Source organism: Agelaius tricolor, unplaced genomic scaffold (assembly GCF_023055355.1).
Source record: "Agelaius tricolor isolate 1412-34295 unplaced genomic scaffold, bAgeTri1.0.p SCAF_30, whole genome shotgun sequence".
NCBI lineage: Eukaryota > Metazoa > Chordata > Aves > Passeriformes > Icteridae > Agelaius > Agelaius tricolor.
The window spans coordinates 4,849,173-4,861,566 of record NW_027269290.1 but is presented as its reverse complement, the minus strand read 5'-3'; the positions used below and the strand labels follow the sequence as shown (position 1 = coordinate 4,861,566).

General features: G+C 59.2%; 1 protein-coding gene across 2 annotated transcripts in view; it reads left to right on the top strand.

Annotated features, from left to right (window-relative positions):
* The window catches only part of TMCC2 (transmembrane and coiled-coil domain family 2), a 30,642-nt gene extending 18,684 nt beyond the window's left edge, over window positions 1–11,958 (top strand). The window contains exons 1-4 of one of the 2 annotated variants that reach the window (XM_071450328.1): window positions 3,244–3,528; window positions 7,791–8,725; window positions 9,160–9,295; window positions 10,653–11,958. In XM_071450328.1, coding sequence (XP_071306429.1) covers window positions 3,523–3,528; window positions 7,791–8,725; window positions 9,160–9,295; window positions 10,653–10,964 — 1,389 coding nt within the window. In that variant the 5' untranslated portion in view covers window positions 3,244–3,522 and the 3' untranslated portion in view covers window positions 10,965–11,958. Of the gene's footprint in view, window positions 1–3,243; window positions 3,529–7,790; window positions 8,726–9,159; window positions 9,296–10,652 lie in introns of those variants that run through there. The other variant, XM_071450327.1, reaches the window with a different exon arrangement.
* Window positions 11,959–12,394: the final 436 nt, after the last annotated feature.

The following is a 12,394-nucleotide window of genomic DNA, read 5'->3' as shown; positions in this document are numbered from 1 at the left end:
CCCCAGCCTGTGCTGCTCCTCCTTGGAGCCTCCTCTGCCCCTCAGGCTCCTCGGCCCTGGGAGGGAGAGGATCCACAGCTCTGCAGGAGCCGCCCTCCCAGACCCTGCCCTGGCAAAAGGACACTGCCCCCAGATCCTCTGCTGGGTGCCTTTGTGGGTGTCCCCCCATCCCTGCTCTCCTTTCCAGGCAGGGATTTCCTATCTCCCCTATAATCCTTACCATTGCCTAAGAAATTTAGGATTACCTAAACCGAAGGCCTTCAAAGCCTTAAACAAGAGTTAAACCCTCTTAGTTTCTGCTAAAGTCTGCAGGCCCTTACCCTGCATCCCCTAAATGCAACTCGGGTGCTTTAATTAAGCTAGGACCTTCCAATTCACTAGACAGATGGGCTTTGATCCCATGATAGTGTAGTTAGTGCAGGGGAAGGGGTGAGGAGCAGGGTGGCACCTGCAGCAGGAGCCCCAGAAGCTGCAGACACCAAATCCCCTGGGGCGTGGGATGCTCAGGAGCAGTGGGTCTGCCAGATCTCCACCTCTGTCAGCATCCCAAAATCCCATTTGCAGTTTTCCCAGCCCATTCAAGTAGGGTTTTCCTGCTGGTTCTAATTCCTGCTTCTCTGTGCTAAGCCCAGCCCAAGCCCCAAACCTGCCCTGTGTCCATGTGGCAGCACAAGGGGACCCTCCTGGTGCCCAGACCAAGGCTTTGGAGCTGGACCCTGCCCTGCCCAGCACAGCACACACCAAACCTGCCACGATTTTGTGGAAAATCCAGGGCTTTTCTTTGCCTGGGAGCTGATGTTTATTTCAAAATTTGCCTCGTACAGTCAGGCCTGAAAAACAGCAGCTGGGGGGGAAGGATGATGGGGAGTGTGACACCAACCCCTTGGGTAATTCCCTTGCAGAATTCCCTTTTTTCCTGTGCCAGGAGGGGGTTTGCATGCTGTAGAAGGGAGGGGAGATGCTGCCCCACTGCTCTGCCTCGCTGGGCTGGGCCCTTCAGCAGCTGCAATTTTGATTTTTGCAATGATTTGTTAACCCTGGGCCCTTCAGCAGCCACGATTTTGTTGTTTGCAATGATTTGTTAACCCTGGGTAGTTCAGCAGCCAGGCTCTTTGTTGTTTGCAATGATTTGTTTCCCTTTCCCTCGTGCTGGAGAGCTGGGAGCAGGTGTTCTCCTGGGAATCCAGCACCTGAGGACCCCAGTAAGTCCCAAAAATGTTCCCCAGGGCTCCTTGCAGCAGCCTGCCCGTGCTGGCTCTTCCTGAACATCCCAACCTTTATCAGGTCCTCGCTCCATCAGCCTCCCCTGGGAAATTCCTGCTCCTCCACCTTTCCCCAAGGCCAGGAGCAGGGGCTGTGAGCTGGCAGGGGCTGTGGGGGACATCGTGGTTCCCCTGGGATGGGTGAACCGCTCACTTCCCTGCCCCAAAAACCACAGGGGGGAAGCAGCAGGGCTGCAGGGCCAGCCCCAGCAGCTTCAAGAGGGAACTGGCAAGCAGGGAGGGTGCTTTCCACCGGGTGCTGTGCAGCTGCTGATCCTCCTGCCCTGCTGAGACAGCACAAGAGCCATGGGAAGTGACCTCTAAAAGCAGAAGTGATGCTATGGCAGAAACCAGGACGGAGCTGACCAGGCCTGGTCACACCAGGGGCACCCACGGGGCTGGGCCAGGCTGGGCCATCCCCCCCTGGCACTCAGGGATGGGCCAGAAGCCCACCCGGGACGGGAGGAGCCCCGGGTGCTGCTGGTGCCATCCCCAGGGTGCCACCGTCCGTCCTCAGGGGCAGCTCTGCGGTGTCACCAACCATCCCCAGGGGCAGCTCTGCGGTGTCACCTCCCTGCCCCAGTGCCATCCCCACGGTGTCACCAACCATCCTCAGGGGCAGCTCTGCGGTGTCACCAACCATCCTCAGGGGCAGCTCTGCGGTGTCACCATCCAGCCCTGGTGCCATCCCCACGGTGTCACCTCCCAGCCCTGGTGCCATCCCCACGGTGCCACTGTCCGTCCTCAGGGGCAGGCAGCTCTGTGGTGTCACCAACCATCCCCGAGAGCAGCTCTGCAGTGTCACCATCCAGCCCCGGTGCCATCCCCATGGTGTCCCCATCCAGCCCCCTGGTGCCATCCCTACGGTGTCCCCTCCCAGCCCCGGTGCCATCCCTACAGTGTCACCATCCATCCCCAGTGCCATCCCCACAGTGTCACCTCCCATCCCTGGTGCCATCCCTGCGGTGTCACCTCCCTGCCCCGGTGCCATCCCCAGGGTGTCCCCATCCAGCCCCGGTGCCATCCCCGCGGTGTCACCTCCCATCCCTGGTGCCATCCCCGTGGTGTCACCTCCCCTCCCCGGGGGCAGCTCTGCGGTGTCACCGCCCGGTCCCCGCGGCTCCGTGTGACACTCTCGGGATTCTCTGCTCTGTCCTGGCCCTGCCCTGGCACGGCTGGGTTTGGGTGGAATTTCCAGGGAATCTGCGTTTCCCTGTGCCTCTGGGGATGGATGGCAGCTGCCGTGGAGGGGGATATGAGGATTTTGGTGCCGTTGTGTTCTCCCTGTGGCAGAACGGGGTCAGTGCCACCCCCGCTCTCCTGGGGTGACAGGGACAGATCCAGCTCCTGCTCCAGGACACCTCCTGGTGCTGCCACGAGTGGCTCATTCCCGGCTTTTAACTCGGGCTCCTTGCTTAGTGACAGGATTTTGTTTTTTCCCGACTGTTTCCACTCGCGTTTTTCCTTTCTGGACGCCTCCCCCCTGCCTTTCCCAGGGCTTTCTGTCCCTCTCTGTGACACAGCAGATGACAAGAGCCCGTCCCGACCTCCTGCGTCAGGGCACAGGCAGCGTATGGGGCTGGAGGCGTGTGAATATCCCGGCACGGGGATACGAGCGGGGGGGTTTGGCATTACAGCCCTGAAAGCTCGGGCTGGCTGAGAGCTGTAAACAGCTCGGGCAGATTTCCTGAGTCGGCAATCCCGGCCGAGCGAGCGCCTCCGTCCCTGCGCGCCGGGAACCGCGGGGAGCGCTCCGGGAGCGGCACCGGGAACCGCACCGGGAACCGCGGGGAGCGCTCCGGGAGCGGCACCGGGAACCGCACCGGGAACCGCGGGGAGCGCTCCGGGAGCGGCACCGGGAGCGCTCCGGGAACCGCGGGGAGCGCTCCGGGAGCGGCACCGGGAGCGCTCCGGGAACCGCGGGGAGCGCTCCGGGAGCGGCACCGGGAGCGCTCCGGGAACCGCGGGGAGCGCTCCGGGAGCGGCACCGGGAGCGCTCCGGGAACCGCGGGGAGCGCTCCGGGAACGGCACCGGGAGCGCTCCGGGGGCTCGGAGCCAGCCCCAACGGGGTCTACGAGAGGTTTCTCCTCCTCCTCCTCCCTCCCCGCTGCTCCCCCAACACCTCGCTGCCATCCACCGCTGCCTTCCCCAGGCGGCAATCGTGCCATGGCAGCCGGCAGTGCCCGGGCAGCGCTGCCAGCCTTGGGGACACCGCGGGGACACGCCAACTAGCCCCAGGGCACCCCAGCCCTGCCCGCCATGGAGGTAGGTCCCGGCAGATTTTTTGGGGTTTGGGTAAAATGATGGGGAGAGAGACCCGCGGGGGGTTTTGGCGCCGCTGTTCCTCGGGGAATGAGAGCAGGGAGTGAAACCCCCCCAGCGCCATCAGTGCCGGGTGGGAAACTGCTGCAGCTGGAAGGCTGAACGTTAATCCCTGCATTATGTAAGGAAAATTGTTGTCAGGCTGGGGAATGAGTGCAGGGAGCTGCTGCCAGCCCGTTGTGCCCATGCTGGGGTGGCACAGGGGGGCACAGGGCACCGCCAGCCCCGGGCGCTGCTGGAGGGAGGGTGGGAATTGTGACTCAGGGCTCCTGCTGCTATTTTCAACACCTGGGCTGGGTCTGGTGGGAATAACAGCTCAGCTCAGGGAGGCACAGGGCTGGGAGCCCGTGTGGGGACAGGGGCAGGACGCTCGTGGTGTCCCCAGTGACAGTGACCGGCTCAGGGGATGCTGTGCTGGAAAAATGCTCTGAGAAACGAAATAACTGCCCCAAAATCCCCCTCCCCACATCCACCACATGCCTGCATTTCTGTGCTGGCCGTGGCCTCTCCCTGGTGGCATTCCAGGGCCACCAAGTGCCCCAGGCAGGGTGACACTTGTGCGGGGGAGCTGACGGCTCAGGGCAGCAGCTCCCCGGATCTGCCCTGGATTTGGCAACACTTGTTCTTGTTTTTTCCCAGCTGGAAGGTGCACATGGTCCTTCCCAGGGCTGTTTTGTCCCTGGGATGGATTCCAGGCAGGAATCACAGTGATACTTTGTAGGGAAGGTCCTTGCTCGGGGTGGACACAGGCAGGGCTCATGCCCGGCGTGTCCCGTGGGCTGCAGGGCACAGAAAACAGAACAATTCAGGGGGGGTGTCAGCGCCTCCAGAACTCTGCTCTGAACCCTGCAATAATTGTGCAATTCCTTGGGAATGGGGTTGAAGCCAGGCGTGGATGTGCTGGGACAGCCACGGCCCTGAGGTGGGGACACGGCCTCGAGCTGGGGGGACAGCACTGATTGGAGACATGGACCTGAGTGGGGACACAGCCCCAGTTTGGGGTGACATCCCCAAGCTGAGGGGACACCCCCAAGCTGAGGGGACATCCCCAAGCTGAGGGGACAGCCCTGTGGTGGGGGGACACCACCCCGAGCTGGGGGGACAGCCCTGAGTTGGGGTGACATCCCCAGGCTGAGGGGACAGCCCTGCTGGGGGGACAGCCTTGAGCTGTGGTGACAGCCCCAAACTGGGGGACATCCCCGAGCTGGGGTGACAGCCCTGACCAAGGGGACACAGCCCCAAACTGGGGTGACATCCCTGAGCTAAGGTGACATCCCCAAACTGGGGTGACAACCCTGACCTAGGGGACACAGCCCCAAACTGGGGTGACATGCCCACGCTGAGGTGACATGCCCATGTTGAAGTGACATCCCCACGCTGAGGTGACATCCCCAGCAGCTCAGCTGCTCCTGGGCCCAGCTCTCCCCCAGCCTGCAGCCCCATTAACCCAGCCCTGCACAGCCCTGAGCCCTGTTTGCTCCTCAGCCCGAGCCTTTTGCAGATCTCAGCTCTGCTGGGCTCAGCTCTGTTGATCAGAATCATTTCCCTGCCCTTGTCCTGCCTTCCTCCCGCATCCCACAGCAGCTCTGCCCTCCCAGCCTGGTGCAAAACAAGCTCTGGAAAACAGGGTTTCCATCAGGATAAATTTCCTTTCATCCTGTGCCTACCAGCAGGTTTGCTGCATGTAGGGAAAGTGTGGCTGTTCCTAATCCCCCTCTTAAATCCCCTGCACAGTTGCTGGGATTTAGCAGGCAGGGCCTGTTAATGCTCCAGGGATCCACATTGTCTTTTTTGGGGGGGTTGTTTTCAAAGCCATAACCTGATGTGCCTTCCCCAGCATGGCAGCGAGCAGGATTTCAGCCCAGGGCTGTTCCCTGCCCATCCCAGATGGAATCCCGTGGATAAATCATGGAATTCCGGAATGCTTTGGGTTAGGAGGGACCATAAAACCCATCCAGTGCTACCCCTGCCATGGGCAGGGACACCTTTCACCATCCAACCCAGCCTTGCACACTTTCAGGGATGGGGCAGCCACAGATTCTCTGGGAATTCCATCTCACCCCCCTCACAGCCAGGAATTCCTTCCCAAAATCCCAAAATCTAAACCTCCTTTCTTTCCAATCCAAAAGATTGGCTTTACAGAGGGCAACTCCCTCTCTGGAAACAGAAATTTGAGCAACTTTTCCCCTCCCCTCCCCAGCAGGTGTTTCCCCTCTGGGCCTCTCCAGAGCTGCCTTTTCCTTTGCCACGGTCACTTTTTCCCTTTTCTGTCCAGAGAATTGCACATCTGGGCAAAAAGTCTGTTTCCTGCTGTTTCTAATTTCTGCCTGGTGATAAGAAACCAAAGCAAAACCCTCCGTGGAGGGCCCAGCCTAAAAATAGCCTGGGAGTGGGGTCTGAAAACCACAAGTTTGTTATGACTTCATTTTTATTTTTATATTTTTTTTTAAGAAAATTGCCGCTCCAGACAGAGCGAACCCAGCTGGGATTGGCCTTTTGCTCCCATCTTCCAGCCCTTGCTCTGTCACTGCTGCAGTGAGGAGACAGGAAAAGCTTTGGGGTGAAGCTGAGATGAAATCCCAACACCCCCAGACTCCCAGCAGGACACAAAAAAAAACGAGGAAAAAAAGGGAGGTGGAAATGGAATAACAGGAGGGTTCTGGCTTTACCAAGCCCCTGCTCCAGATGGGATTGTTCCCAAGCAGCATCTTGAGAGAACATTGCTCCCTGTTCCCCCCTGCATTTCCTGGTGATAATAACACACTCCCAAGCAGTGATCCCGCAGCTTTATCCCTATTAAAGGGTCATTCGGGGAAAGTGGGATGGAAATGAGAAATTATTCAGGTCTGCCAAGAGTATTTAACTTTCAAGCAGCTCTTAATTAGAAGCCAGGAGCCATTTACACAACCAGGGAGGTTTTGCATAAGAATCTGCATATAAAACCCAGCAACTGGGAAGATTTAGGGATTTTTTTTTAATTTATTTTTTTCCCCCAACTGGCCAAGCAGCACATCCAGGTTGGAGAGCACGAGGCAGGGCCTGGGTTGCAGTCCAGGCTCTCCAAATGTGGCTTCAGGAGAGCGATTTCCTCTCCCAAAGCTCCAGTTTTGCCATCTGTAAAACGGAATTTTGGCATTTGTCCGAATTTCCTGCGGTGGCAGCTGCTGTTTGCAAGAGGAGCTTGGCACTGCCAGGTGAGGGAGCTTGGAAAAGCAGAGGAGTCCCTGCACCTGCAGCTCTGGGAGCCACAGCTGTTCCCCAGCCTCCCAAAAACTGGGATTAGGGTGGAAAACTGGGGTGAAAGCAGGACTGAAATACCTCCAGGCTGCTCAGTCCCTGGGCTCTGGGCTGGTTTGGGGATGAATCCTGGTTTTCCTCACCCCTTTTCCCTGCCTGGCTGGGGAAATCCCATCTGTGCACCAGCTGAGGGTGGAAAGGCAGAGTCAGTGGCTGCTCCTCGCTGAATTCCACTGGGGAAATCCAGCCCTGAACCCCAAATGGAGTTGGGGGTTGAGCAACTGCTGTGCTCTTTTCACTGGGGTGTCCCTGGGGTCACCTGGGGTGTCCCTGGGATCATCTGGTGTGTCCCTGGGATCATCTGGTGTGTCCCTGGCATTCCAGCAGTGCTGCCATGGCAGGGAAATCTCCAACCAACCCCAAACTCCCCCAGCCTCTCCGGTTAATTATTCTCCTGCCTCCTCTGTGCCTCCCCAGCCCGGTTCTCTCCTGTCCCCTCCCATTTCTGGACTTTTTCCTCCCTCCTTTTTCTTCCCCTCCAGCTGGACAAGGGCGACGTTACCACCCCGAACCTGTCTGGGATCAACTTGGGTGTTCTGGGATCACCTGGGGTGTTCCAGGGATCAACTGGGATGTTCTGGGGTCAACTGGGGTGTTCTTGGGTAACCTGGTGTGTGCCTGGGATCACCTGGTGTGTTCCTGAGATCAACTGGTGTGTTCTTGGGATCAGCTGATGTGTTCTGGGATCACCTGGGGTGTTCTGGGATCACCTGGGGTGTTCCTGGGATCATCTGGTGTGTCCCTGGCATTCCAGCAGTGCTGCCGTGGCAGGGAAATCTCCAACCAACCCCAAAACTCCCCCAACCTCTCCAGTTAATTATTCTCCTGCCTCTTCCGTGCATCCCAAGCCCATTTCTGGACTTTTTCCTCCGTGCCCTGAGCATTTTTTCCTTTTTCTTCCCCTCCAGCTGGACAAGGGCGACGTGACCACCCTGAACCTGCCGGTGGGCGCCGGGCACGGCGACGCCGACGGCCCCGTGTGCCTGGACGTGCCCGATGGCACCCCCGACCCTCAGCGCACCAAAGCCGCCATCGAGCACCTGCACCAGAAGATCCTCAAGATCACGGAGCAGATCAAGATCGAGCAGGAGGCGCGGGACGACAACGTGGCCGAGTACCTGAAGCTGGCCAACAACGCCGACAAGCAGCAGGCGTCGCGCATCAAGCAGGTGTTCGAGAAGAAGAACCAGAAGTCGGCGCAGACCATCGCGCAGCTGCACAAGAAGCTGGAGCACTACCACAAGAAGCTGAAGGAGATCGAGCAGAACGGCCCCAGCCGCCAGCCCAAGGATGTTTTCCGGGACATGCACCAAGGGCTGAAGGACGTGGGCGCCAACGTCCGCTCCAGCATCAGCGGCTTCAGCGGCGGCGTGGTGGAGGGGGTCAAGGGCGGCCTCTCGGGGCTCTCGCAGGCCACGCACACGGCCGTGGTGTCCAAGCCGCGCGAGTTCGCCAGCCTGATCCGCAACAAGTTCGGCAGCGCCGACAACATCGCGCACCTGAAGGACACGCTGGACGACGGGCACCCCGAGGAGGCCTCGCGCGCGCTGAGCGGCAGCGCCACGCTGGTGTCCAGCCCCAAGTACGGCAGCGATGACGAGTGCTCCAGCGCCACCTCGGGCTCGGCCGGGGGCAGCAACTCCGGGGCAGGGCCCGGCGGCTTGGGGAGCCCCAAGTCCAACACGCTGGACAGCCACCACAACAACTTCGACACCATCCTGGAGGAGCTGCGGGAGATCAAGGACAGCCAGTCGCACCTGGAGGACTCCATGGAGGACCTGAAGGCCCAGCTGCAGAGGGATTACACCTACATGACCCAGTGCTTGCAGGAGGAGCGCTACAGGTAGGGGAGGTGTCACCTGGGGTGGCTCCTTGGGGACCACAAGCTGCCCTTCTAGCCAAGGTACAGGGGGAGCTGCAGCTCTCCTCACTGCCAGACGATCTTGAGAGGTTTTCCCACAAGCAGGGGAGGGCGGGAGGGGCTGGAGGACTCCATGGAGGACCAGGCCCAGCTGCAGACCTGCATGACCCAGTGCTTGCAGGAGGAGCGCTACAGGTAGGGCTGGGCAGGTGGCAGGGGAGGTGTCACCCATGGTGGCTCTTTGGGGACCACAAGCTGCCCTCCTGGCCAAGAGACACGGGGAGCTGCAGCTCTCCTCACTGCCAGATGACCTTGAGATGTTTTCCCACAACCAGAGGAGGGTGGGAGGGGCTGGGTGGTGTCCCCAGTGCAAGGGGGGGCTCAGGGACACGTCCCAGCCCTACTGCCCTGTGCAGGTACGAGCGCCTGGAGGAGCAGCTGAACGACCTGACAGAGCTGCACCAGAATGAGATGACCAACCTGAAACAGGAGCTGGCCAGCATGGAGGAGAAGGTGGCCTACCAGTCCTACGAGAGGGCTCGGGACATCCAGGTAGGGCTGTGGGAGGGCTCAGCCCCGCTCTTCTCCCTCCAGCCAGGGGCGATGGGATCCCTTCTCCCAGCACCTTCCAGGTGAGGTTGTCCCTGTGCTGCTGTCACAGCAAGAGGCAGGTGACTAAACCATGTCCCCAAAACCAGGGAATCCCAGACTGGTGTGGGTTGGAAGGAACATTAAAAATCACCCGTGGCAGGGCAGGGACACCTTCCACTGCCACAGGGAGGGGGCAGCCACAGCTCCTCTGGGAATTCCATCCCAGGTCCTCCCCACCCTCACAGGGAGGAATTCCCTCCCGAGATCCCCTCTGTCCCTGCCCTCCATCCCCCTTTGTCCTGTCACACTATGACACAGCGGGTCCCCCGTGTGTGACCACGGGCTGTGACAAGCCACGTGTGGGCCAGCACAGCCCCCTTTGAGCCATCCCCCAGGCAGAACAAAACCCCCCGGCAGCAGCAGCAAACCAGGGGGAGGCACCCAAATCCCTCAGGGGACATCCCTGGAGCCGCTGCCACCGCTGTCCCCTGTGACCGTGCTCACAGGGGTCCGAGGATGAGGGAAGAGATGAGGATCTGACTCCATGTTTCAGAAGGCTTGATTTGTTATTTTATGATATATATTATATTAAAACTATACTAAAAGAATAGAAGAAAGGATTTCATCAGAAGGCTGGCTAAGAATAGAAAAAGAAAGAATGAATAACAAAGGCCTGTGGCTCGGACAGAGATACTGAGACAGCTGGGCTGTGATTGGCCATTAATTAGAAACAACCACATGAGACCAATCACAGATCCACCTGTTGCATTGCACAGTGGCAGATAACCATTGTTTACATTTTGTTCCTGAGGCCTCTCAGGAGAAAAAAATCCTAAGAAAAGGATTTTTCAGAAAATCCTTTTATATTTATAATATCCTAGCTACAGTGCCCTGGCAGGAGCTTCAGGGGGCACATCCCTGGAGCCGCTGCCATTGCTGTCCCCTGGCAGGAGCTTCAGGGGGGGACATCCCTGGAGCCGCTGCCATTGCTGTCCCCTGGTAGGAGGCTTCAGGGGGGACATCCCTGGAGCTGCTGCCATTGCTGTCCCCTGGCAGGAGGCTTCAGGGGGGACATCCCTGGAGCCGCTGCCATTGCTGTCCCCTGGCAGGAGCTTCAGGGGGACATCCCTGGAGCTGCTGCCATTGCTGTCCCCTGGCAGGAGCTTCAGGGGGGACATCCCTGGAGCTGCTGCCATTGCTGTCCCCTGGAGGGAGGCTTCAGGGGGGACATCTCTGGAGCTGCTGCCATTGCTGTCCCCTGGCAGGAGCTTCAGGGGGGGACATCCCTGGAGCCGCTGCCATTGCTGTCCCCTGGCAGGAGGCCGTGGAGTCGTGCCTGACGCGGGTGACCAAGCTGGAGCTGCAGCAGCAGCAGCAGCAGGTGGTGCAGCTGGAAGGGGTGGAGAACGCCAACGCCCGGGCCCTGCTGGGCAAGTTCATCAACGTCATCCTGGCCCTGATGGCCGTGCTGCTCGTCTTCGTCTCCACCATCGCCAACTTCATCACGCCGCTCATGAAGACCCGCATGCGCATCCTCAGCACCGCCCTGCTCGTCCTCTTCCTCTTCTTCCTCTGGAAGCACTGGGACTCCATCAGCTACTTGCTGGAGCACGTGCTGCTCCCCAGCTGATCCAACAGCCCCCGGGGAGTTTTTGTTTCCCGACGAGGAGAGGGACACGAAAGGGGGTGAGGGTCCGGAGCCTTCTCCGCACGCTTGGCTCGGCTCGGCTGCGTTCCCGGCCCTCCACGGCAGCCTCTTGGATCTGGGATCCCTCTGGGACGTTTGGGAAGGGTGGGGTGGGGAGCAAGGAGGAGTTTTGGAAAGCACCAGCGATTTCTGGCTTTTTCTAAAGGGTTTTGGGTGGTTTTTTTGGGTGGTTCTTTGAAGGTCGTCCTGAAGCCCCCAGATGGGAGATCTTCTCCAGGGGTCTTCAGTTGGTGGGATGGATTGAGCTGGACCAAAGCTGGCTCTGGGAGAACTTCCAGCAGGGAGAGGAGAGGGGTTCACTGGGGCAGGATTTTCCCTTTCGGGCAAAAAGTGGCGTTTTCCCCTTGGAAAATGCCAAAAGTGGATTTTCCCCTTGGTGGCAAAAAAGTCCTGGGACGGAGCGAAAGCAAAGCAGGTGGAGATGGAGACCGCAGGGCCACGACAAACAACCACAGCAGGGACACACACGCATGTGCCACCAAGCCTGTGGCCACAGCGCGGGGCTGTGACACCGCCCGCTGTCGCCGCTGTCCCCGCAGGGCTGGGCACGGCCAGGGCAGGCAGCAGCGGCACAAACCACACCCCCCGCGCTGGTTTCATCTCCTGACCTCCCGCCTCTTTGGCTTCAGTCGATCCGATCTCTTCAGGGACGCCCGGCCTCGTCCAGCCTCTGCCCCGTGTCGTGTGTGCGTGTGCGTGTGTGCGGTTTTTAATTTAATTCCAGACTCTGTTTCCATTTGTGAATCGAAGCTGGTGGGGCAGGGGCAGGAGGGGCAGCAGCTGCCCTCCAGCCCCACCCCAGAGCACAGCATGCTGTCTCGGATGGTTCTTAAATTATTTCATACCTATATATTTATGTAATATATCTATACACACACACATATATATAAATATATATATATATAAAATACCTGCACACTCAGGGCCTCCTCTGGTGCAAACAGCAGCTGCTCCACTCACCTTGAAACCCCGAACCACTCGGCCTCAGGTGAGAATTTGGCCCTGAACATTTCCAGTGGTGATTCCCAGGGCTGGCACGGGACATTTGGGAAGGGGATGCTCTGAGAAGGGGATTCTCCAGGAAGGGAATTCTCTGGGAAGGGAATTCTCTGGGAAGGGGATTCTCTGGGAAAGGACTTCTCTGGGAAGGGAATTCTGTGGGAGGGGAATTCTCTAGGAAAGGAATGCTCTGAGAAGGGGATTCTCTGGGAAGATGATTCTCTGAGAAAGGGAATTAGGGAATTCTCTGGTAAGGGGATGCTCCGGGAAGGGAATTCTCTGAGAAAGGGATTCTCTGGGAAGGGAATGTTCCAGGAAGGGGATGCTCTGGGAATGGGATGCTCCGGGAAGAG